Here is a 27,028-nt window from a genome sequence, read left to right as displayed (position 1 = left end):
CGTTTTAAACTATTAATTTTAAAATTTTACAAACATCAGTATTTAATTCAGGCCGAAACTGTATAATTTCTTCAAACAAATCGTCTCCGGCTATATCTAGATGATAATTAAATCTCATTTTTTTTTACAAATTTCTAAAAAGTTTTAATAGGGCTTTTCATCGATTGTCATTTGTTTCGAGCTTCTGTCATATGTTGTATAATCTGTGTATAATATTAATATACGCATATTAATATACGTATTATACGACATATGACAGAAGCTCGAAACAAATGACTGTTGTTGAAAAGCCCTATTGTGATTGTGAGTGTTCTGACATGTTGTTCAAATTATATAAAAATTGCCAATTCCCAATATGGAAAATATTTCATTTAGTGAAATTAATGCTTGGCCGAGAACACAATAAAAGAATTGAACTTTGTATGAAATTTTAGGATCCAAAATCAGTTCGTCTTTATGTTCGTAATCGAACTGTCTGCTTTTATTCCGATGCCGTAGCTCTGGCTGGTTGAAAATTGAGCTCCATATCCAGTTTCTATGCAGTTTCATTTGTTGGGATAATAACATCATTAAATTAGCTATCTGTCCGCAACCCCAGCAAGAATTGTTTTAACTCTTGAAAGCATTTTTTTAAGGTCAGCTGCATATTTATTGTTTTGCTTGTAAAATTTTGCTAACTAAGTTAACTTTGATCAGAACTTCATACCATGTTATAATATATGGACTGAGCATATGAATGTAAATGTTGACATTTTATCTTCTTAACATCTGGCTTGATATTTTGAATCAAGATCAAATTTATCCGAATGTGTCGTATCACATAAAGCATCATGAATTTCTGCCAAATTTTTGTACAATGATTTTAAAGCATAAATTCTGCTGGACAGGTGGCTTGATGGCTGCATGTCTATACCTACATGATTTTTTGTTTATGCAGATTGGATAAATCAATACGTAATGTGCCCACCTTTGAAGTTGAGTTATACAGGGTGGCAAGGTCGGTAAATGGGTAAGTGTTGTTTTGGCCGGAGTAAAATTTTTGTAACAACTCTAGTGGCGCCCCTTAATTGCTGGCGCCTGTGTGCGCCCCACACATTGCACACATGGACGGCGCGGCCCTGGGGATCGATAGGCTATGTCCAGACGGTGGTAGCAGCAGAGTCTGAATGCTTTCTCTTTGGCGTTCACTTACCAAGAAGTGACTGGCTGCAACGTGGAGCTCCAGTAGCTGTCTGGGGTTGATGGCTCCGAAAACTCCTCATCTGATCGAGGAATCAGGAACATAGACTGTTTCGGCACTTCAGAAAAACTCCAGTAGCAGGAATCCTCAGGGTGGTAGATTAAAATGTTGTGCGCCTATGTCAAAGGGGCACATAATAATCCATTGGATGGGCTTATGCATTGATGCTCTAAATGGCCCGATGAGGCGGTCGGACTCTGTGTTATGTTGTGAAACAGCGTCTTCATAGTTTTACGTAATATATAGTATATGTATAAGTATATTATACTTTAATTCGTATATAATATAATTTCTTACATTATGAAAATCAGTGGTTAATGAATAAAACTCTACGCGGGAGCCCTAACGACGACAACGACTGAGAGATCAACTCTCCAACTTCGAACTGATATCGGTGGGTGAATCGAAAATCTATCGCCTATCGTTATAGTTTTGTGAACAGAGGAACCAAGTAGTGGGGGTGATTTTCAGACGTCCACAAAAAGTCCGTATTTCGTCCAGTACGGACGTCCGTATTTATTCCACCATCGGAAGTCCGAAGGACGTACATATTTAGTCCACCGTATTCATATTTATTTCACCCGAAGTACGTCCAACGTCGGACGTCCAAAGGACATCCATTTATAGTCCATAGACATTAGGACTAAGACTGGACCTATTTTGGGCAAGGCCACGTATATTAAACTTCAAAAAGATGCTCTTAAGATTCATTTTTAGTACAGATACATTGATAAAAATTATATTTTTGCTTACTAGAATTAATTAGCAAACTTATGTCATCTTGGTAACTAGAATAATAAAACATTGTAACGAATAATTTAAAAATAAGATTTTCACACTTTACAAAAAAAACAAAAACATGTTTAGAATATTAAACTGTGCAATTTTGAATTAAATATAATTATCTTTTCGATGTAAACTATTTTATTAACATAATTAAGTTAATATTTTATTGAATTATTTTGCTATTTTATCCCGTAATTCGTATAATATGTCCAATATGGACGATCAGCAAACGTCTGTATTTCGTCCAGTACGGACGTCCATATTTATTCCACCCGAAGGACGTCCAACATCGGACGTCCGAAGGACGTACATATTTAGTCCACCGCAGGACGTACATATTTAGTCCACCGAAGGACGTCCAACGCCTTACGTCCAAAGGACGTCCATTTATAGTCCATGGACGTTAGGACCAAAAATGGACCTATTTTGGACGTCGTGTGCTATTAGGGAAAGTGCCATGAGGATTACCGGTGAACTTATAGACAAGTATCTTAAAACTAATATTTTATTTAACTCTTAAAAGGGTGGTACAAAAAACGAGTCTAAATTATCATATCAATGCATTTTTCAAAAACAAGGCAGGCATAAGAATTTTTCACACTTTGAACAATACGTGGAAACTATTAGTTTTTTGCCTTCTGCTCTTCCTCCGGTTTAAATTACAGTCCTGTAACACTCTAGACATCTTCTTCTCCTTTTTCTGTTGTTTTCATCTCTCTGTTCTGTAGATAAAAGTTGATTTTTATCAAAAGTTGTCGCTTCTATTCTTTTTACTCCAAGTAATTATTGTAATAAAGAGAATATTGTGTAATTATTGTAATATTGTAAGAGAAAAGAGTCCACCAACAATAGCCGAGATTAGAACAGCAGTAGACAAATTAAAGAACAATAAATCACCGGGATCGTATCAAGTAGCATCAGAATTACTGAAGGAAGGAGGAGACGCACTACAGAAAACAATACATGTATTCATAACAAAGATATGGTCAAATAAACAGCTACCAGCGGAGTGGAATAGTGGTATTTGTTTAATATATATAGCTGTGTAACAGCGTAGCAAGGGGCTGCGTGCTAGACATGACATGGCTAACTTCAAGCCAGTCAACATGGTTGTCACTTGTATGATTTATTGTATGTAAGATGTTTAGTAAGTTTTATAAAAATATATAAGTTTACTCAATACTATGATTGTTTGACTTATAACCCATTAAAGAAAGTAGTTTAAACATGGCGCAGTCAAACAGCTAGTTGGGTTACAGTTTACAGTCGAAAAGCTAAATTTATAGCAACTTGTACACGAGGTACCATACATAACCTACAATGGCAGTGATGGGAATAAATGTAAAATTACCACCAGATTTTGACCTGCAGGATCAAAATGCTGCAAGCGAATGGAAGTTCTGGAAGACTAGTTTCGAAGATTATTTACTAGCAACGGGACAAGACCAGTCAGCAGATAAAATGAAAATGTCAATTTTAAGAAATATAATTGGGGCTGAGTCTGCCAAAATTATGTCCACATTCGAGATCCCAGAAGCCGAAAATAACAAGTATGACTTGATGATATCACTAATCGATAAGTATGTTAATCCAAGGATGAATGAATCATTTGAAAGATACAATTTTATCATGAGGGTCCAGAAAGAAGGAGAGTCGTTTGAGCAGTTTCTTACTAGTTGTAGACATTTGATTCGAACATGTAATTATAATGAAATTGATCCAGAACAAACAGCCGAAGATAAAGCTCTGAGAGACAAAATATTAATGGGCATCAGAGATCCAGTTACTAGAGAAGCTCTATTGAGAGTGGACAAACTTACCCTACAAAAAGCCATCGAATTTTGTAGAACTAGTGAACAAAGTAAGAACCAAAATTTGAAATTTCATACCGAAAGAAAAGATGTAGACATAGGAGAAGTTCGTAAAGATAGGTACCAGGGCCATAGAAATTATAATAACTCTAGAAGTAAAGCGAATACCAATGAAAAATTCAAGTGTAAAAGATGTCAATCAACTCATGGGGCCAGAGAATGTCCAGCGTATGGAAAGAAATGTAAGAAATGTGGGCTTTTAAACCATTTTGCAAAGTCGTGTAGAGTGAAGAATATTGATGTCATAGATGAAGATAGCAGTGATGGATCAGCTGATAGTTTTGTAGGAAATGTCAATAAAGTATACCAAAATGTAAGTAGTCAAAATATTTGGGATGAAATTATAGAAATTGAAAACAAGAGAATTAAAGTAAAACTTGACACAGGTGCAGATGTAAGTATAATTCCATTAAAAATTTTTAAGAAAATTGATAAACAATTTAAAATTAGGGATAATCATTATGTACTGAAAGGGTTTGAGGGTACTCAGGCTAAAACAATGGGTGTCGTAAATTTATTTTGTAAACATAAAAATAAGTATGTTTACGAGGATTTTACAATTATTAATGGGGCAACTCGAGTTCTTTTAAGTGGTAAATTATGTATTGATTTGGGGTTAGTTAAACGAATCAACAATATTGAGAGTTGTGGTACTTTAGAATTAGCAGAAAGGGATAAATTTATAAACCTTAACCCTGAAGTTTTTAGAGGTCATGGTAAATTTTGTGGTAAACATAGGATCACTACAGTAGACAATTTTGAGCCAGTAAGTTACCCACCTGTAAATGTACCTGTCGCAATTAGAGATAATTTAAAAAATGAATTAGATAGGTTGACAAAAAGAGGGGCAATTGTCAAAGTTAACGAAATTGACCCCAGGGCAAGCATAAACCGCATTGTTATTGTGGAAAAGCAAAATGGTAAGTTACGTTTATGCTTAGACCCATTAGATCTAAACAAACAAATAGTCCGCAAACCAAGAGTAGTACATAAATTGGAAGATGTTTGTGCACAAATGATAGGTAAAAAGATATTTTCTGTATTTGATCTCTCTGAAGGGTATCATCATTTAGAACTTGACGAGACATCATCATGGAAATGCTGTTTTGCAACTTCTTATGGAATTTTCAGATATAAAGTATTGCCATATGGATTATCAAATTCCCAAGATCTGTTTCAAGAAGTAGTAGAAGATAAATTTAAAGGTATAGAGAATTTATTGATTTGTCATGATGATATGATTGTTATGGGAACAACAAAAGAAGAACATGATACAACTGTTAAAAAAGTGTTAGAAAGGGCTAAAGAAGTAGGAGCAAAGTTTAATGGGGACAAATTTCAATATTGTCAAGAAGAGGTCAGATTTATGGGTCAAGTTTTTTCACATAAAGGGATGCAAATAGATCCTGACAGAGTGGAATCACTTTGTAAACTTGAAAAACCAAATAGTAAAGTAGAATTACAAAGAATTTTGGGCGCATTTAATTACGTTAGACGGTACATTCCGAACATGGCTGAACATATTCAACCTCTTTGTCAATTACTTAAAAATAATGTAGAATGGGTGTGGCTCCCGTCACATCAAAAATGTTTTGATAATTTAAAGAACATAATTTGTAAATCACCAGCGTTAGTCCCTTATGATCCTAATCAAAAAATTATTTTACAATGTGATGCATCTAAAAATGGTTTAGGTGTTTGTATGTTCCAGAAATATGATTCTATTTTAAAATTAGTAGCTTGTGCATCACGAAATATGAATGATAGTGAAATAAATTATAGTCAGACTGAGAAGGAACTATTGGCAATTTATTATGCTACTCAAAAATTTCACAATTTTATTTATAATTTTGATGTTGACGTTCAATCAGATCACAAACCTATAATCTCCATTATGAAGAAGCCAATTTCCAAAATTGGATCAGTTAGACTCCAACGTTTAAGGCTTAAACTTCTCAAGTACAGATTAAATGTATATTTTGTTCCTGGGAAAGACATACATTTTGCTGATATGCTATCTAGGTCCAGTTTAAATATAGAGACACATGACCCAGAAATGTTTGAAATGGTCCACTCAGTGAGTAAACATTTACCTATGAGCCAGGAAAAGCAATCTGAGTTAAGACTAGCTACTAGCCAGGATGAGGCATTAGCAGTAATTTTTGATTTTTATTATAATGGGTGGCCAAAAGAAAAAAATGTTCCTCAAGTGTGTAAAAAGTACTATGGTATAAGAGATTCACTGTATTTTGAAGCTGGCATCGCATTTATTGATGACAAAATAATTATTCCGAAAAAACTTAGGCTTGACATGATAAAATTGCTTCACAAAGGCCATATAGGAGTCAGTAAAACTATAAACAAAGCCAGGAGTATATATTATTGGCCAGGACTTAATGATGATGTGACAAACTATATAAAAAAATGCAGGATATGTGAGAAATACAGACCAAATAATTTTAAAGAACCAATGATGCCTCGTGACATTCCCAGACTAAGATTCAATAAAGTTGGTACAGACATTTTAGAGTATGGTTCAAAAGCATATTTAGTAATTGTAGACTATTTTTCGCATTGGTTGGACATTTCAATATTAAAAGATAAAACCTCCAGTTCAGTAATAAACTCATTTCAAGATACTTTTAGTAGATTTGGATATCCAGAAATTTTAATTGCAGATAATCTACCATTTACTTCGGTAAAATGTAAAAATTATTATAGAGAAAAAGACATTACAATTATGACATGCACTCCACATTACCACCAGAGTAATGGACTTGCAGAAAAAGCAGTCAATATAAGCAAACAAATTTTAAGAAAGAGTAATGAGGAAAATGTTGATTTTAGAGATTTGGTGATGGAATATAATAATACCTGCATAATAAATCTTGATGCATCTCCAGCTCAAATTTTACAGAGCAGGATCCTGAGAGGACAATTACCAAGTACAGCTAATAAATTAGAACCTACAATCCAGAAACAAGTATATAAGAATTTATGCAAAGAAAAAGAGAAATTACAAGTACGTTATGATAAGACAGCACGAAGAAAACCAGTAGAGTTTAGAAAGGGAGATAGGGTAGTAATAAGAAGTTCAAAAGATAATTATTGGCGTAAAGCAATTGTGTTAGAAAAGGCCAATGAACCTAGATCATATTGGGTGAAAAAAGAAGATAACAATAAAATTATTAGACGGAATTCACACCAAATGAAACATTCATACACCACAACACTTGAAAAAGAACTCATTTTAGAACCCGAGTTGTACCCTGATATTCAGTCACAAAGTGTTCATAAAGATACCACTCACATTAACGTAAATGATAGTGTTAATAAAACCATTAGTTGCCCAAGCCCAAATGTAAAATCAGTACCTACATTGAGTCATAAAGTCAACCCAAATATTGAGACTTCTAACAGTTATAAGACGAGAGTTGGTCGTAATATAAAGACCCCTTATAGATATCGATCTTAGGGGGAAGGTGTTTAATATATATAGCTGTGTAACAGCGTAGCAAGGGGCTGCGTGCTAGACATGACATGGCTAACTTCAAGCCAGTCAACATGGTTGTCACTTGTATGATTTATTGTATGTAAGATGTTTAGTAAGTTTTATAAAAATATATAAGTTTACTCAATACTATGATTGTTTGACTTATAACCCATTAAAGAAAGTAGTTTAAACAGTATTATTGTACCATTACATAAAAAAGGGAATCAGTTAGAATGTGGAAACTACCGTGGAATCACGCTGCTGAATGCAGCATACAAAATAATGTCCAACGTCATTTATGAAAGACTTAGACCACACGCTGAAAAAATAGTTGGCAGGTACCAAAGTGGCTTCTGTAGACAGAAGTCAACAATAGACCAGATATTTGTTCTGCGACAGATCCTTGAAAAAACAAGTGAACATAACATCGACACACATCATCTCTTCATAGACTTCGAAAGCGCGTATGACAATATAAACCGAGAATTCTTAATAAAAGCAATGAAGGAATTTAATATACCAACACAACTAATAGAACTGATAAAAGAATCTCTAAAAGTAGAAAGTAAAATCCGGATACAAAACGAACTAACGGAAACAATAGATGTGAAAAAGGGACTACGCCAGGGAGACGCTCTATCATGCATCTTGTTCAACATTGTACTCGAGAAAATAATGAGGGACACAACAGTCAATACTCGAGGAACAATAATTAATAAAAGCGTGCAAATACTAGCATTTGCAGATGATGTTGACATAATCGCAAGATCAAGAAGAGAAATGATAGAGGCATTCAATCAAATAGAACGAGCTGCACAAAATAGTGGCCTGAAAATCAACCAGAACAAAACAAAATATATGCAGGTAAGTAAAAACACAGAAATAAGGCAGCCACAAAATATAACAATAGGAGAATACAACATTGAGGGGGTAAAAAACTTTACATACTTGGGATCCCTAGTCACATCTGATAATAACGTAGCAGAGGAAGTGAAGAGGTGAATATTTATTGCCAATAAAAGTTATCATGGCTTAATTCGGCAACTAAGATCAGACAACGTAGCAAGGAAAACAAAATGCCAAATATACAAAACCCTAATAAGACCGGTACTCACATACGGCTCAGAAACCTGGACACTCACTAAAAGAGAGGAAACATTGCTAGCCACCTTTGAAAGAAAAATCTTGCGACACATATATAAGGGCACAAAAGAGGATGGAATTTGGCGAAGAAGGTACAACTTTGAACTATACGAAATATACCAGGATCCAGATATCATAACATTCATTAAAATAGGACGGCTGCGTTGGATGGGACATGTAGAAAGAATGGAAGAAGGCGAAATACCAAACAAAATATTCAAACAGATGCCAGTAGGAAAAAGAACAAGAGGAAGACCGAAGCTGAGATATTTAGAACAAATAGAAAATGATATAAAAACCTTAAAAATAAAAAACTGGAGAAAAAAAGCACGAAACAGATCAGAGTGGAGAAGAATCGTGGAACAGGCCAAGACCCAGAAAGGGCTGTCGAGCCAATGATGATGATGATGAATTATTGTAATACCAACTGTTCACGTAATACTGTTATGGCCATGTTTTGTTTTCTATGATAGTTAAAAATTACCCAGCTGTTTAAAACAGACGTATTAAAAAACAACTCAAAAGCAGCCTTATGGTACCACTTTACTGCTTTCCTAAGCGGTGTGATATAGCTGGTCTTTTGATCTGAAAGATCAATCCCATCTTTCCCTTATTATATTCAATAAGCGCTTCTGTTTTTTTTAATCTGCTCCTCTTCTATCATGCTTTCCTGTAGGCAAAATATCTATGGCATGTTTCGTTGATAAAAAATAAACGTCTCATTTGTCTTTCCATTTAGCTACAGTTATTTCCGATTCATGTTCTTTCCCTATTATTTCACCAGCCTTTAATTTACTATCTATTACGTCTTTTGGTAGTTCTTTTTTATTTTTTCTTATGTGTTTAAACAAATGTGTTTTTCTATCTAATAACTTTTTATCCAACGTTAGAGAAGTGTAATTGTAACAATTATTGTCATTTCTTCATCTAAATATCTTTCTGTTAAAGTAAGTACAATCTTTTCGGTTAGTCCTACACCATTAGTGAGAATCTGCCCTGTGTAAATCTGTATGCCTAATGTGTATCGTAATAAATTACACAATTTGAAAAACTTTATTCCGTACCTGTCTTTTGCTCAGAATGTATTTTCGAAACGATAGTCTTCCTAAAAAAAAACCATTGATGAGTCAATAACAAGGAATTCTCCAGGTCATTCTTAATAACGTTTTTTTCTTCCATACGCGAATCCGCCTATATAGGTGCGACTTGCCGTATGACGGTCCGGCACGAAGGGGTTGATAAATAAAAAAACAACTAAACGTTTAAAAAAAGTACATACATTTTAGAACCACTTTTGTAATATATTTATTTAAAAACGCTACAAAACGTTTAATCGTAGTACTCAGTTCTAACATGCAACCAACACTCTACGGCAAGTCCACAATTTACTAAACAAGTGTGGTGGATTCTATAGAGTGCCGTGAAACACCAACTAAGCATTTATCGATGTGCCGAACAGAATAATAAAACGGAAATTAATACGTCTACTGAGGATTCAGTGTGATTCTCACGGCACAGATGGTAAATATTTGTGTGGATCACCGATGATCCTCATGACAGCGAATGTGAACAAATTTGACACTTTTATGATTTTTCTCCAGTTTGAATGTGTATATGTTCATCTAAAGAACTTCTTTGAGTAAATTGCGTAAAAGAAATTTCAGATGTGTAAGGCGTTTGTCCAGTGTGCACTCTCAAATGCTTTTTAAGATTTCCCGTTTCTCTAAATTGCTTAAAACAAATCTCACACTCATAAGGTTTTTCCCCAGTGTGCAATCTCAAATGCTTTTTCAGGCTTCCTGTTTTAATAAATTGCTTAAAATAAATTTTACACTTGTAGGGTTTTTCTCCAGTGTGTAATCTCTTATGTCGTTTCAGACTTCCGGTTTGACTAAATTGCTTAAAACAAAGTTCACACTGGTAAGGCTTTTCTCCAGTATGCAATCTAAAATGCTTTTTCAGACTTTCCATTAAAGTAAATTGTTTCAAACAAATTTCACACTTGTAAAGTGGTTGTACAGCATGCAGTCTCATGTTTTTCAAAATACCGTTTTGGTTAAACTGGTTAAAACAAATTTCGTACTTGTAGGGTTTTTCTCCAGTGTGAACATACACACACCGGCAAAATGAGCCGAACACGTTAAAAATGGGACATGTTTGATGTCTCGTATTTCATAAACCACTGGTCCAATTTGAGTGATTCTTTTAGTATGTTATAGCCTTATTATTTAAGAATATCGGTGTAATAATATTGTTGCTAGACAGGTAAATGTCATTTTATACCGGGTGTAACAAGCATACTGTGTTTTTTTCTTAAAGTTCGGAACACCCTGTGGAATATTCCAGCATATATAAAATATTAAAATTAAAATTTGATTGTAGAATTATGCTTTCTTAACATATTCTTTTTTGATTCATTCGGTTATGTTGGAAATTAAAAAAGTTATGTGATTTAACAACTAACCATGTTTTTTATCAATAAATCCTCATAGTAGGGGAGAAAAGTATGCTTTTGCAATTACTCGAGCGTTCTTGGGACCTGGATTGGATTGTGAAGAGTGGGTGCTACAACCAAAAAAAGTTAAGTTTTCCATGAAGTGTGGGACTCTCCATTTTTCAATTTAATTTTCCATTTCCACCAATCGTTTATTCCGATTATAGCGCCATTTATCCATAACAGAAAAAAATGTTGCGAATAAAAGTTGCTTATTTTTACGTCAAGGATACAAATCTGCAATAAAAATTGGGGGCTCCTATTTAATATTTTAATGTAATACCCCACCTCCGTGGGGGGTCGTGTTTGGTGCCATTCGCTAGATTTTTGAAAAATATTGAATAGGTGTATTTTGCAGTTTTACGATCTGATGTTCATTGCGCAAAATATCGCAGGGTTCGTATTTATAATTTTTAATTTACCCCCCACCCCTCTCCGTGGGGTGTCACGAGCCCCCACGGAGGTCGGGTGGGGGATTTAATTTAAAATCTAAAATAGGAGCCCCCAATTTTTATTGCAGATTTGGATTATTTACGTAAAAATAAGCAACTTTTATTCGACATATTTTTTCGAATTATGGATAGATAGCGCTATAATCGGAGAAAAATGATTGTTTCAAATCCAAAATTAAATTAAAAAATGAAAAGTCCCCCACTTAATGGAAAACTTAACTTAACCTTTTTCTGATTTTAGCACATACTCTTCACAATCCAATAGGTCCCCAAAACGCTCGAGTAACTGCAAATTTAGTATACTATGAGGATTTATTGATGAAAAACATGGATAGTTGTTATCGCACATAACTTTTTTATGAACTCACATAAGTAAATGAATCGAAAAGGAAAATGTTAAGCAAGCCTAAGTCTACAATCTAGTATTAATTCTAATATTTTACATAAGCTAGAATATTCCACAGGGTGTTCCAAACTTTAAGAAAAAAACACAGTATGATTGGTACACCCGGTATAAAATGGTATTTACCTGTCTAGCAACAATATTATTACAAGGATATTCTTAAATAATAAGGCTATAACATACTAAAAGAATCACTCAAATCGGACCACTGGTTTATGAAATACGAGACATCAAACATGTTCCATTTTTAACGTGTTCGGCTAATTTTGCCGGTGTGTGTATGTTCATTTAAATTAGCTTTTCGAGCACAGTTTGAAACAAATTTCGCACTTATAAGGTTTTACTTCAGTGTGCTGTCTCAAATGTTTTTCTTAAGTATCTTTTAGTGCGAACTGCTTTAAACAAATTTCATACTTTCATGATTTTTTTCCAGTTTGAATGTAAGTTTATTAGTCCAGGGCGCATCTGTTTTGAGATGGACGTTGAGAGGTGACTAGAAATTTTTTGCAGAAATTGCTTGAAAATAAATTCAAATAATAATATTTAAGTTATCCTCCCACTCAAAATGGTCCGGAACATTGTTTAAATAATCAAAATGTCAAAATATGAAGGAAAAATTCGACTTTTTTATTGGTTTTTCGATTATAACTTTAAAACTATTCATTTCTGAGAAAAGTTTTACCGACATAAAAGTTGCGAAATTAAATTTCCTACAATATAGAATTGGTTAGAAATTAAAAAAATAGTCACCCTTGTTGCAAAATAGCAATAATTGCGAAAAGAACCATACAAAAACAAGTATTCACATTTTACGTTTTTTAACCATTTATGCTAGACTTAGGACCTTCATATTTTACTCAGAAAAACTTTATGATATAATAAAACAACACAGTAAATTTCATTAAGATCGGTTAAATAGATTTTGCAAAATAAATTTTGCAATCCAGCTTTCGCAAAAAAAATTCAGTTTTTTAAAATGTTGCAGGACTGAAAATAAAGCAGATAGCAAGTTGAATTTTTTTTTGCTTATAGAAGTGTACTGTACCTTTCATTTGCAATTTGTAAAATTAAAATCGATTAATTACTACGGAGTCAGGAAATTTTTTAAATAAACATTAATTTTTGGTGCTACGCGCAGGACAGCGGTGTTCGATTCACACAAGTGGATTTCCACCAAAATTTTTTCCAATCTTTATCTACTATATTATTTTCTTGGTCTATATTTTGTTGTATTTTAATATTTTAATTCCACAAAAATAAAACTAATTTTATTATTGTGTGTGAAGTATTGTTTAAACAATTGCATATGTTTAAAAATAATAAACTTTTATTCTCTAAGTTAAAATATATGAACAAAAAAAGTTTTTGCTAAACAAAGTGTTATTTCAAAGGATAGAGTATGTGTTTTTATTTTGCGATAAACAAATTTATTTATTTATATCGAAATGTAATAAAAATTAAAATCTATCAATCATTGTCAAAGGTCATTGGAATGCTCAATCAGAGCAAACTATCCGCTGTCCTGCGCGTAGCACCAATAATTAATGTTTATTTAAAAAAATTCCTGACGCCGTGGTAGTTAATCGATTTTAGTTTTGCAAATTGCAAATGAAAGATACAGCACACTTCTATACGCAAAAAAATAACTTCCTATCTGCTTTATTTTCAGTCCTGTAACATTTTGAAAAAATGATTTTTTTTTTGCGAAAGCTGGATTGCAAAATTTATTTTGCAAAATCTATTAAACCGATTTTAATGAAATTTACAGTATTGTTTTACTGTATCATAAAGTTTTTCTGGGTGAAATATGAAGGTCCTAAGTGTAGCATAAATGATTGAAAAACGTAAAATGCGAATACTTGTTTTTGTATGGTTTTTTTTCGCAATTATTGCTATTTTGCAAAAAGGGTGACTATTTTTTAAATTTTTAACCAATTCTATATTGTAGGAAATTTAATTACGCAACTTTTATATTGGTACAACTTTTCTCGGAAATGAATACTTTTAAAGTTAAAATCAAAAAACGAAGAAAAAAATCGAATTTTTCCTTCATTTTTTGACATTTTGATTATTTAAACAATGTTCCGGACCTTTTTGAGAGGGAGGATAACTCAAATATTATTATTTGAGTTATTTTCAAGCAATTTCTGCAAACAAATTTGAGTCACCTCTCAACGTCCAAATGTACTAATATTTTTACAGATGCGCCCTGGGCTATATCTAAATAACTTCTTGAGTACATTGCTTAAAACACATTTCAGATATGTAAAGCTATGTCTACACTGGTGCGCTTTCGTGTTTCTCTTTCAAGTCAATACGCCTTTTCAACCTGCGCTTGAACTGCCAACATTGCATGCCATGATGAACAAAAAGATGCATGTAAAGTGCTGTCCACATTGGTTGCGTTATTTTGACAGTTGATAAAAGTATTTTTTTGAAAAGTACGATCTCAAACTATTTATTTTCAATATTGTTAATATTGAAAGTAAAATTTTCGTTCGTTTTCTGTGGTCATCAATAAAATTTAGTCTCAGTGTCTTTTCACTCGAGATAATTACAATATTTCTTTCGATAAAACTGATAAGGCGCAGGAAACAACATGAATTGAAAGAGAAGTTGAACGAAAAATCCAACAGGTTTGGATCCTCATGCGTTAGACAGTGCTCTATAAAATTTCCACATTGGCATGCCTTTTGGTCATTACACCGCGCGCTGTGACGCATGCGCTTGTTGAAGATGAAGTTGCACCTGTGTAGACATAGCCTAAGACATTTTTAAAATGTCACATGCACTTCACGCCAATGTTTGTGAGATGGGTACCTTGAGCGTTATAGATAAAAAATTATAGAAGCGGTAGATTTAATTTTAGAAAAATCTTTAAAGCTTTTTGTGTAAAATTTTCTGAATTTTTAAATAGTCAAGTCAGTTTTTTTCTAAAATTTATATTTTCGTAGGTATTTAAAAACAACTAATTTCGCAGTTCATTTGTCTAAAAAAAGTGAAGCACCCACTTTTGGAGTAGAACTTTTTGATATTGCTAGATTCTTTAGCAGGGTTACCAACTTTTGAAGCTCGTCGACCTCGTGGTGACTTAATTATCACCTTCCGAATTTTACAGTATGAATATAGAAATTTGCAACACTTGTTTATTTTAGATGATCACAGCAGACTGGACACAGTTTGAAAGTGAAGAAGGAACTCTTTTCATCGATAAGGCGCCAACATTTTCTGTGTAATCGTATTTTTAGTATATGGAACAGTCTCCCAACTGAAATTATAAGTTCTCCATTTATAAATGCTTTCAAAAACCAACTAGACAGTTATTTGTTTGTAAACTGACCAGTATTGTGCACAATCTACTAGTCTATAGTTTATTTGCGAAACTAACTTTTTGTAATGTAGGTACTATTTGAGGCGCTCACAGCAACAGTGGCCTAACCCCCAAAGTTTTGAGATAAATGCAATCTTTGCATTCGTATTTCCATTATGCTTATGGGATGGCGCTACAAATAATGTAGCGCCATTTTGCCAAATATAGAGGTAGGTGGTTAATCCGAAGATTTAATGTTGCTGCTTTTATTGATAAATGTTTTAATCTAAAAATGCTCAATTTGTAGCTTAGGCCACTGTTGCTCTGAGCGCATCATTTCATTTTTCTTGTAAATGGGCTTAGGGGGCCTAGTGATCCCAGCCCTCATCTCTATGTAATAATAAAAATTTTTTGTTTATTAAACATTTCTTAATGAAATTACAAAAAGTTCTCTCTTGTTTGATTTTTTCCGTTAGCAAAAACTCCATTGACTCCCCTATACCTTTTATTGCGAATTGCTTAAAACAAATTTCACACTTTTATGATTTTTCTCCAGTTTGAATGTGTGAATGTTCATCTAAAGAATTTCTTTGAGTAAATTGCGTAAAAGAAATTTCAGATGTGTAAGGCGTTTGTCCAGTGTGCACTCTCAAATGCTTTTTCAGATTTCCCGTTTCACTAAATTGCTTAAAACAAATCTCACACTCATAAGGTTTTTCCCCAGTGTGCAATCTCAAATGCTTTTTCAGGCTTCCCGTTTCAATAAATTGCTTAAAACAAATTTTACACTTGTAGGGTTTTTCTCCAGTGTGTAATCTCTTATGTCGTTTCAAACTTCCGGTTTGACTAAATTGCTTAAAACAAAGTTCACACTGGTAAGGCTTTTCTCCAGTATGCAATCTAAAATGCTTTTTCAGACTTTCCATTAAAGTAAATTGTTTCAAACAAATTTCACACTTGTAAAGTGGTTCTACAGCGTGCAGTCTCATATGTTTTTTCAAAGTACCGTTTTGGTTAAACTGGTTAAAACAAATTTCGCACTTGTAGGGTTTTTCTCCAGTGTGAACATATATATGTTCATTTAAATTAGCTTTTCGAGCAAACAGTTTGAAACAAATTTCGCACTTATAAGGTTTCTCTCCAGTATGCTCTCTCAAATGTTTTTTAAAAGTATCGTTTAGTGCGAACTGCTTTAAACAAATTTGACACTGGTAAGGTTTTTCTCCAGTGTGCAATCTCATATGTATTTTCAAACTTTTTTTACCAAACTGTTTAAGACAAATTTCACACTTGTGTGGTTTTTCTTCATTTTGAATTTTCATCTGTTTATTTAATGAACTTATATGGGCAATCTGCTTAACACAAATTTCACATTTTAATGTAGTTTCTTCAATAGGTTGACCCATATGTTTTTCTTTATTACATGTATGTACGAGTATTGTTTTCATACTTTCCGATGTGTTCTCTTGAGGAAAGCCTAAAATAAAAATTAACATATATTTTACGCCAAAAATATAGCTGAAATACAGTGCTATTTAGTGTCATTAGAAAAACCCAGACGCATGCAGTAACCTCGCGGTATACAGGAATATACATGATACACGAGTTGTTCTTATCAAATACGAAGAAAGTAGGTCACAACTAATTTTTATTATAAAAATTGCTTTTACTTTCAATTTTATCGTATTGATAAATCTGCAATGTTAAGTGTTATAATCCATATATTTTTTAAAAGCTTCATTTTTTGCGTTTTGATCTTGTACACGGAACGTGAGTTATCACGTCCGTGGACAGTCACATCTGTAGTGAAAAGTATTGAAAATTTGTTTTTAAACAACATATTAAAAATAGCAAAACAAATTGTGGATAAACGATTTGTTTTGTTCTATTATCTGTCCTACATATAAAATTAATTTACTTGGATCAGCTATTAATTTATATAGGTTTAAAGCTTGTCACTGCAAATTTATTAACAATGACCCATACACTTATTATAATTTTATATTATAATCTATTTCTTTAAAACAATTTGAGGATATAAGGGGGAAGTAAGGGAAATTGAGGATATAAGGGGGAAGTAAGGGAAATTGAGGAAATAAAACAACGCACAGGAAAAGTGAGATCAGTGTTCATAATGATTCTCTTTTTAGAAGTCAAGATTTACCACTTGCTACCAAAATCTCTATAAGCAGATGCTATGTATTTCCTACGTTATTATATGGACTCAACACTTTCCAAAGCTTCTTTAAGAAAACTCGAGGCATTCGAGATGTGGTGTTACAGATGCATGTTAAGAATTTCGTGGGTAGATCGTGTGACTAATGTTGAGGACATATGTAGAATAGGCAAGAAATGTGAGATAATTAACACCATCAAAAAACGCAAACTAGAATAAAATATCTTGGCTGGCCATGTTACGAGGAATGAACAGAAGTATTTCTTGTTGGAACTCATTCTTCAGGGCAAGGTATTTGGAAAGACAGGACCAATAGAGGTTTGATTGTAGTATATATTTTTTATTAAATTATATCCTTGGGATCTAAGTGTATGTTTGTGTTTCAATATACAGTGAGCACGTAAAGGTTGGAATAAATTCATTTTCTCGAGAATGGACGATTTGGGAAAAATCCCGAAACAGGTCAATTTTCATTTTTAAATTACGACTTTTTGGCATATATATCATACTAGTGACGTCACCCATCTGGGCGTGATGACGTCATCGATGATTTTTTTAAATGAGAATAGTGGTCGTGTGATAGCTCATTTGAAAGGTCAATTCTCTATTCAATAATATAAACATTAACATAATTATTTATACAGGTTGTCCAAAAAAATTTTTTTTGGATTAAATTTATTGACATAAAAAGAAGAATATATGTAATTTACTTAATTCAAAATACATTTTACTGCTCTCAGAAAACAGAAAAAAATGAATATTTGAAAAATAATCATTGATATTGGCTTAAATTAAATGTTCAAATTGTCACGAGGCTGGTGGGTGGCTGCTTTAATATTGAATTTAAGCAAAAAACAACATTTACTTGCCAAAAAACATTTTTTTCTGTTTTCTGATAGCAGTAAAATGTATTTTGAATTAAATAAATTACACACATTCTTCTTTTTATGTCAATAAATTTAATTCAAAAATATTTTTTTTTGCACCCTGTATAAATAATTATGTTATTGTTTATATTACTAAATAAAGAATTGAATTACCTTTCAAATGAGCTACCATACGACCCCTATTCTCATTTAAAAAAATCATCGATGACGTCATCACGCCCAGACGGGTGACGTCACTAGTATGATATATATGCCAAAAAGTCGTAATTTAAAAATAAAAATTGACCTGTTTCGGGATTTTTTTCCAAAATCGTCCGTTCTTGAGAAAATGAATTTATTCCAACCTTTACGTGCTCACTGTATGTATGAGTTTATCATGTTGAATTCTGTTAAACGAAACTGATACACGGCAGAATATATAAAAAATGCGAAGAACAAGTATCACTGGCACAATTTGGCTTCCGCGTTGCCTTAGGCACCCGAAAGGCTATATTCGCTCTCTAAGAGCTTATAATACAGAACTACAGGGATGTCAACTGTGACATATATATTTGTTTTATCGGCTACAAAAAAAGGAATTTTGTACAGTAAAATATGATAAGCTCATAGGCTGAGGCATTTTAAGAATTTCATGGGTTGGTCGTGTGACTAATGTTGAGGTTCTACGTAGAACAGGCAAGGAATTGAACATTATTAACAGAATCTAAGAACGCAAATCTATTGAAATTTTTCTTTATCTATTGAAATAAATGCACCTCAAAGCAGTTTCACAGGTTTTTTCATAAATTCTTACAAACAGCGGTAGCCATCCAGTCACCACTGACCATGAGCAAGGCTCTCAAAGAACTGACCTGTCTAATCTCACTTGAATCCACAAAATCCCCACAATATACTTTGTAATCCGATACATAAGGGTGTTGTAGATGTGATACACTGAGAATTTATGCAAAAAAATATTTTGCATCGCTGATTTAAAACGAATTTATCTAAAAAAAGGTTTGATTCAAAAACTATGTAGAGCGTGAAAGACGTATGTGGCACCCTCTGGGTAATACATCATATTTAGTGGCGAATTTAAGTTTCTCGTCCCAAAAAACCCCGCTTACCAAATTTCGTGTTGTTATCCCTTGCTGTCAGTGTTAGGAAATATTCAAGAATAAACAAAATAAAAGTTTAACTTTGACACCCTGTATTTTGGTTATTATCAACTTACATACCAAAGTAAGTTAGATTAAATCAAACTATTTTCAGGAATCTAAGGTTAAGCTATGGCCCATTCGTTACCAAACACCCTGTATATAAAAACATACGAAATTTTACAAGGCTGTATCAAATCTACTAGTAACCAGTGCAGGGATAATGCAGAGTACTGCTTTTGTTGCTTACTTTTTAATACATCAAATTCTGCTACACAATCATTTCATAACATCCAGGTCTATATCGATGGGTATACAAAACACAGTAAGCGACAAAACGCATATTTTCCAGGAGACAACTTTTTCTTCTAACAACTCTTTGGCTAATATAATTAAAATTTTTAAACTATGATAAATTAGTAGATTATTTACTAATTTATCATAGTTTCAAAATTTTAATTATATTAGCCAAAAAGTTGTAAGAAGAAAAAGTCGTATTCTGAAAAATGTGGGTTTGTTGCTTTTTTTGCCAAAAATGTTTTGTCAAAAACCCATCGATATCCTGTTATCCATTTTTTTAACTTCCTCCTAGGTGTGACCTATAGGTGTGAGTAGTAAACCTATGTATACTTTTGAACATATACCAGAAGTGATCATTATGCTTTTGAACTTCGGTTGATATCACATCTGACTTTATTATTTTTAGTGGCTTACCCAAATAATGGTTGGTTTTTAACATGTGAAAAAGCGCCATTTAACATGAAGCGCCACCATAATAAAAAGAACACAATTCTGGGGACCAATTTGTAAAATTCATAAACATGTTATAATATATAAACATGTCCATAACACAATGTTATATATAATGTTATTTTCTCATAAAAACGTTGTTGTATTGAAATGGATACGAGTGGTCCATTTGCATAAATTGACGCTGTTGGCAACTTGTATCGATTTGGATTCAGCGTTACAAACACATTTGCTCCTGTCGGATTTTGTTGGTAATGGGTAGAAAAAAAAAAAGGCAAAAAGATGTTCTGACGATTTCAACAAAACACAGCAGTTATCATCTTCGTGTTAGAAGATGCGGCGAGGAAAGAGAAGAACCGATAATCATTTTAGACTACAAGTGAGATCTTTCTGGTCAAATGGTACCAAAAATTAGCAGTAGAATGGCTAACAGGAACTACGTTAATAAATGGGTATTGATTACATTAGATGGTCATCATCATCATTGGCTCTACAACCCATGGTGGGTCCTGGCCTCTTCCAGAATCAGCTTCCATTCCTTTCTATCCTTCGCCTTAGTTTTTCAATTTCGCACTTCTAACACTTGCAAGTCGTCTTCCAGCTGGTCCTTAAATAGTGCTCTGGGCCTGCCTCTTCTCCTCACTCCATCCGGTCTCTGGCTATAAATGTATTTCAAATGGCTCCACCTCATTCATTCTCTCTAAGTGGCCTAGCCACCGCAGTCTGTTTATTTTGATAGATCTACCAATACTATATAGTCTCACTATAAAGGTAGTAAAGTTCAAAATTATAGCGTCTATGCCATAATCTGTTTTTCTCCACTCCTTTATAGATATGTCTAAGAAAATTATGTTCAGCCTTACCGTTCTTCAACATTAGATGGTAACAAAGAAAAAATGTCCATCACGAAATTCAAGGAACAAGTTGTTACTCAGCTTTTGGACGAAAGTGTTACAAGACCTCCTCCGCCTAATCAAATCCATGAAAGTCATGTTTTAGTTGATGATAATAAGAAAAGAAGATGTAAGGCTTGCTACAAAAGACTAAAAAGTAGCCATGATTGGAAATATGACCAAGCTAAATATTGACAAACTCACAAATATAGTGTATGTAAAATTTTTTTATTGTCTCAAATGTTTGTTTTTGTTTACTACTCACAATAATTCAGAATTATTAATGCAATATTATTCATTAAAAGTGTTTATTATGTTTAATTATCAACCTGTAAAATTGTTGGCCAAAAACAAATTTTGGACCAACGGGTCATGGTTTATAAGGCCCAAATTCAATTAAATACAAATGCTGGATTCTTTTGAATTCAGCTAGCTTAAAGTGAAAGTATTCCTTTGTATCTCTTTGGATACAGGTGGCATAAATGATCAAAGTTAGTCATATCGAAAAGGATACAAATGGCGCTTAATGGGACGGGTTGTACCCATAGATATATAATACCTAGATTGCGTGCTGCTAATTTACAATGGGTGACGGTTTCGACAGAGATAAATAAGCCTATTAGGTGGGTAGTCTCTTTCTAATTCAAAGGGTACATCGGCAACGTCACTATCCCAGTCTATTGAGTATTATCAAATGTATTATTTAATGTTTTGACAGTTCAAGGGAGTGACGATGAGAAATGGTCTTTGCTTTAGGACGTGGAGAGTCTGGGTTCGATTCTCATAGTAATCTTTATCTTTTTAATTTAATCAATATTGCGTTTATTTATTAGATATTATTACATCTCTAAAGTAAATCTTTACAAAGAAATACAATATCGTAGCAAGCAAACAAGTCGGAAACATACAAGCCAAAATTCCTACCTTTCACTATTAAAAATAAACATAACTGTTGCAGACTTCTTTCATTGAAAAAAAAAAGAATAATCATATATGGTGGGAGTATATTTTGATAATAGTATTGTATACTGATTATGTAAATTACCTATTATTTTTATGTATCTTCCTTTTCATAATAATTTTAATTAACTGAATATAATCTACTAAAAAATTTAAATAATTAATGTATGATCAAAGCGAAGATCGGTGGGATATGTGCATTTTATCAAAGAAATTCGATATTTTTAAGACATTCCAGAAGCTGCTACAGATAAAATGTTTTAACAAGCCATTAATCATTCAGAATTAGTCGACGGATATTAGTAGGTACAGTAATAATAATTACAATGATAACTGGATGATAATCATTTAATGAGTGAAATTTAAAAAATTTTCTGCTTTAATGACACAAAAAGCAAGCTCATTAGCAGAACCCAATTAAAAATTATTTTGCACATCATATTTGAAACATTATTTGGTTGAAAAATCTCATTTTTGTTGGCAAAAAATATACACCCATACCTCGCTATAGGGCCGCTCTGTATACGGCATTTCGCTATAACGGCCCTGTTCAATTACGGCACGGTTTCGATTTATGGCCTAAAATGCTTCACTATAACAGCCCCATGTTGTCATTCTCGAGCAAACGCAACCTCGATGCATACTCTTTTCTATTTCCACTTGTTTATGCATAATTTGAAAATAAAATGAGATGAGCATCTAAGCAATATCTTAACATTTTAAAGGGAATTATAGAAAAAGGTGGTCATAAACTTGAACAAGTGTTTAACGTAGACAAAACAGGACTTGTTGGAAGCAAATATCTGATCGCACGTACATTTCAAGAACTGAAAAATCTGCGCCTGGTTATAAATGGTCTAAAGAACGATTAACTTTGCTACTTGGTGCAAATGCCACTGGTGATTTTAAGCTAAAACCACTTCTAATTTGTCCAAAAATCCAGGCCTATTACAGGACTAAATAAAAATCATTTACCCGTTATATGGAGATACAACAAGAAAGCTTGGAGTTTGTAGATTATTTTTGGTTTTGGAATCTATTATTATTTTATATACCAGTGTATGTGCTTTTTTATGTATTTCTGATTTAAATAAAATAAACAGACAAAATGCAATTTTAACGGCAAACCACGACTGTAACCTATTTAATAAATTTGGAACCGATCCCATTAAATTTTTATGAATTTGTATTAGAATAATTGATTCGTTATACAGCTTTTCGGTTTGCGGCAATGTTTCGTGGAACGTATCTAGGCTGTAAAGCGAGGTATGTGTGTATTAATTTGTCTGGAGTAAATTACAGTTCTGGGGCGAGAGCACGCCAAATAGAATTCTATTTTGCTGACGTCACAAAATCGAATTTCACAATGGGAGAATCGATGGTTGCTAGGCAACGTGACGTCACTATTCTATTTGGTGTGCTCTCACCCCTGTTTATCTTAAAAAGGATATGTTACTATCAACATTCACACAGTGTTCCCAAACTGGATTTTGTTATTTTGAGTGGAAATTTTCATAGCGATCTCCAAGGGTACAATACCTATTAATAATAATTAATAATAATAATTTAAATTATCTTTGATTTAAAAACATTTACATCTTTATTTACCTTTTTTATTTATCAGTTGATCTTCTTTTTTATAATAATTTGAATTAACTTTGATTTAAAATACCTATTTTGAGCTTTTTGTATCCAGTATTTACACTGATATTGTACTATTTACTTTTCAAACCTTTACTTTTAGTGTTTTAAATCTATTTTTTAAATGTAACTTTATGGAATGTGATACAGTCGAACCCGCTAACTGGAATAGCCTCTGTGCCAAGCAAAAGCAAAAGTATTCCTATAACCAGGATATTCTAATAACCGATCATTGGTTGCTAGTATAAACGTTTCGGGACCTCAAATACCTATTGCTTAAACCGGGATATTCCTTTAACCTGTATTATAATAAGTAGGTTCGACTGTAGTATGAAAAAATTGAGGATATGGCAAAGGTGTCATATGTCAAGCTTAGATCCAATAGTCATTGCAGGTTTGTACAACGTACAGGGGCGCTATTCTTGACCACTCGTAAGTACAAATGTCATTCGCAAGATTGAACGATGCGAACGAAATACAGTTTTCCGTATTCTTGAGCACTCACAACATTGCAAACGTTCCAAACTAGCTACGAGTGCTCATAGTCATTCACATCGTCTTTGCAAGTAAAGATGGTAATGTTTTATGTTTATTTTTAAATGGAATTTTTAAATTGTATAATATATTTAATTGTTGCTGTGACTTTTATGTAGAATAATAATGGTGCGATAAGTTATTATATAATTTTATTCATTCATTAATATCTAATATATTTTATAATTTTCCAAGTAAAGTTAGTCATTTTTAAGAAGAAAAATTCTTTTGAATAAAGGCATTTGAAAATTTTGCACTTAGCAAATTAGGATTTTTTTCATAAATTCCAGCAATATTTTTTTCTCGTCTGGCATTGGTTGTTTGTTTTGCTAATGGAATTTCCATTTTCAAAATACAAATATAACCTCCTCAGTCCATAGGTCCAGCCAGCTGGACAATGTTTACTAATTTATTACACGGTGACTATAAGGGTTGAGCATCGCTGCATCCTATATTGCAGCATATTGGACTTCCTATTTATCAGTCAAATTTACTCATTTGAAAAATTTGACAACAGCGCCTACCTCAGTAGTTTGTTGTTACATGTGGTGAAACTTTTTAAGTTATTATGGTGGCTCCACAAAAATACAGTAAGTTGTAGTGTTTTTCTGTACTTTAAAGTATTGATTGTTTTTAATGTATGTTACTTGATGATTCGACGTATTTGTGGTAAAATATATATTTGAAAATAATTACAACTGGACACGTTAGCGATCCTCTAAACTTTTTGTCCAGCATTTTGGACATTGGGACTTAGTTAGCCAAATATGTTACCATACTCACATTTTTTAAGTTTAGTTACAGATAGTAAAAAGATATTACTGGAAAGTGCATTGGAGGCTATTTTGACAGATAACCATTTTTTGTCAGTGAACCTAGCGATAATGATCAAAGGAAATGGATTTACAGGAATTTAAGCTGTATGCTGGAAGGTCACTAGCTCTAGGTGATAAACCTGCAAGTGGGAGACAAGCTAGTGCGTCTATTTCAAGAAAACCGGAGACATCTGAAGATTAAGTGCCATAATTCCTGTAAAAAGATCTACAGTTGTCCAGTTACTGCCTATAGATGTAAGAAAAACCAATAATGACCATCTGCCAATATGCTCTGTCAGCAATAGAAATTCTTATCGCATTGCCTAAACCTCTTGAATGCACTAAGAATACGAGATTCTTTTGTACAAAATGCAAAATGTATATGTGTATTTCTCCTGAACCAGAATGTTTTTCAGTTTCATACTTCAATTATATGAAAGCTAAGTCCTGATGTCCATTATGCTGGACCTGTCATATTATGTCTGTCAAATAAGTTTTTTTATAGTTTTTATAGATTTTCGTTTATTGTTTTCACAAATGAGGAGAGAAAATAGAAAATATTGTTAAAATAATAAAAACTTTTTTCTTGGAGCTGAAGAGGATAAACAATATTTAGACTGTGTAACGTCGTGTAACCATGTGTAACAAAAACGATAAATAAATAATCGAACCCTAATAAACCCTAACGTTCCCTATTCTGAATTCCTACAGCAGACATCAGTGAATATAGATGTTTTAGATATTTACAGTGTTGCTAAATGTATTTAGACGTGAACAATGCGAAGGGTCGCATGTTTCTGCAAACAGTGGTCAAGAATACCGTTTTTAGGAAATGTTCACAAATCTATCCTTCGTAACTTACGTATACACGCTAATTGTCAGTGATGTCGAGAATAGCAAGCCAGGTTTGTACAACGTACAACATGGTGGAATAATTTTGTAGGCAATACTACTATGAAAAAACATAGAGCATGATACATAATTTATGATGAACAGTAATCTGATGTTAAATAGAAAATGGATAAAAATTAATGTTGAGCATCCTATATAATGCATTCACGAACAACTAGCTGAAGCAAATTACATTGATATGTTGCAGGTTAATAAAACTCCTATCCCTAGGCATAGTAATAGTAATCTTATGCTTTACTTACCTCCTAGATTTGTTTGTTTTTCTTTAAAGTCTTTAATGTCTTCTGACATCAGTTGATATTCCTCTTGTGCTATTTCAGTATTTATGGGAAGTTTCTTTACGGCTACATATTCAAATGTATCATGTGCACTCTCCCTTAGAGGTTCCTCTTTAATTTCAATTTTACAAATCGCCAAAGAAGTATTATCAACAGCATTATATTTTTTTGCTTGATACGTATCATCACCAACTCCTTGTTTTACTTCCATATTATCAAAAATAATTTAACACAAAAAGTAAATAAAAGCATAGCGCATAGCTAAAATTATTATTGATTATTGAAATTGAAAATATGAAAATTGAAGTGAAGATGAAGATAGACATAGACATAAATAAACCATAGAGGGAGCCTACCTTCCGCGCTTCCTGACGACAAGATCCCATGGACTGGTTTGCTGCATCTCTTTCTAACACATTGTATCGAAAATCTATGATGACATTCAGTGTGAATATAGGCACGGAAGAGGAGGACAACTGTAGCAGCTTTACTATGCGTAAGAGTGAAACAGAACTAATCCAAATAAAAAAGATGGTGTCGTCACTTCGCTCTGAAAGACACTCTCTCTATGCTAATATATAACTCTATGAAATAAACCACCGAACTGTCAATATTTGACAGTTCGTTCAGATTGACATTTGACACACACACTTCATTGTCATTTGTCATTTCTTCATGGTTCATGTTCGGGAACTTTACTTCCTTGATATACCACTAGGAAGCGCTCATGTGATTGCAGACATGATACTATAAATAACAAGAATATATTGCACATCCGGAAGTCGTGACGTAACTGGAGACCGGCAAGTTCGTAATGGTTCGTAATCATTCGTTAAGTCGGATTACTTTGAATT

General features: G+C 33.0%; 2 protein-coding genes across 4 annotated transcripts in view; one reads left to right on the top strand and one right to left on the bottom strand.

Moving 5' to 3' along the window:
* LOC126882230 (zinc finger protein 664-like) overlaps positions 1 to 14,957 on the top strand; it is a 111,220-nt gene extending 96,263 nt beyond the window's left edge. For both annotated transcript variants that reach the window (XM_050647050.1, XM_050647051.1), the window contains one exon: positions 14,837 to 14,957. In XM_050647050.1, the coding sequence (XP_050503007.1) occupies positions 14,837 to 14,854 (18 nt within the window). In that variant the 3' untranslated portion in view covers positions 14,855 to 14,957. The remainder of the gene's footprint in view (positions 1 to 14,836) is intronic.
* Positions 14,958 to 15,050: 93 nt separating this feature from the next.
* Positions 15,051 to 26,740, bottom strand: LOC126882228 (zinc finger protein 664-like). Of its 2 annotated transcripts, XM_050647042.1 has the most exons (3): positions 26,139 to 26,740; positions 15,695 to 16,669; positions 15,051 to 15,150 (listed from the first exon to the last, which is right to left on the bottom strand). In XM_050647042.1, exons 1-2 carry the CDS (start codon positions 26,383 to 26,385, stop codon positions 15,732 to 15,734), a joined length of 1,185 nt encoding a protein of 394 aa, XP_050502999.1. In that variant the 5' UTR covers positions 26,386 to 26,740; the 3' UTR covers positions 15,051 to 15,150; positions 15,695 to 15,731. The 2 variants fall into 2 exon arrangements, with proteins under 2 accessions (XP_050502999.1, XP_050502998.1); XM_050647041.1 differs by lacking the exon at positions 15,051 to 15,150 and having other exon boundaries at positions 15,588 to 16,669.
* Positions 26,741 to 27,028: the final 288 nt, after the last annotated feature.

The sequence above is a fragment of the Diabrotica virgifera genome, chromosome 3 (assembly GCF_917563875.1).
Source record: "Diabrotica virgifera virgifera chromosome 3, PGI_DIABVI_V3a".
In the NCBI taxonomy this organism is placed as follows: Eukaryota; Metazoa; Arthropoda; class Insecta; order Coleoptera; family Chrysomelidae; genus Diabrotica; species Diabrotica virgifera.
The sequence above is the reverse complement of the archived record's forward strand: the minus strand, read 5'-3'. Positions and strand labels throughout refer to the sequence as shown.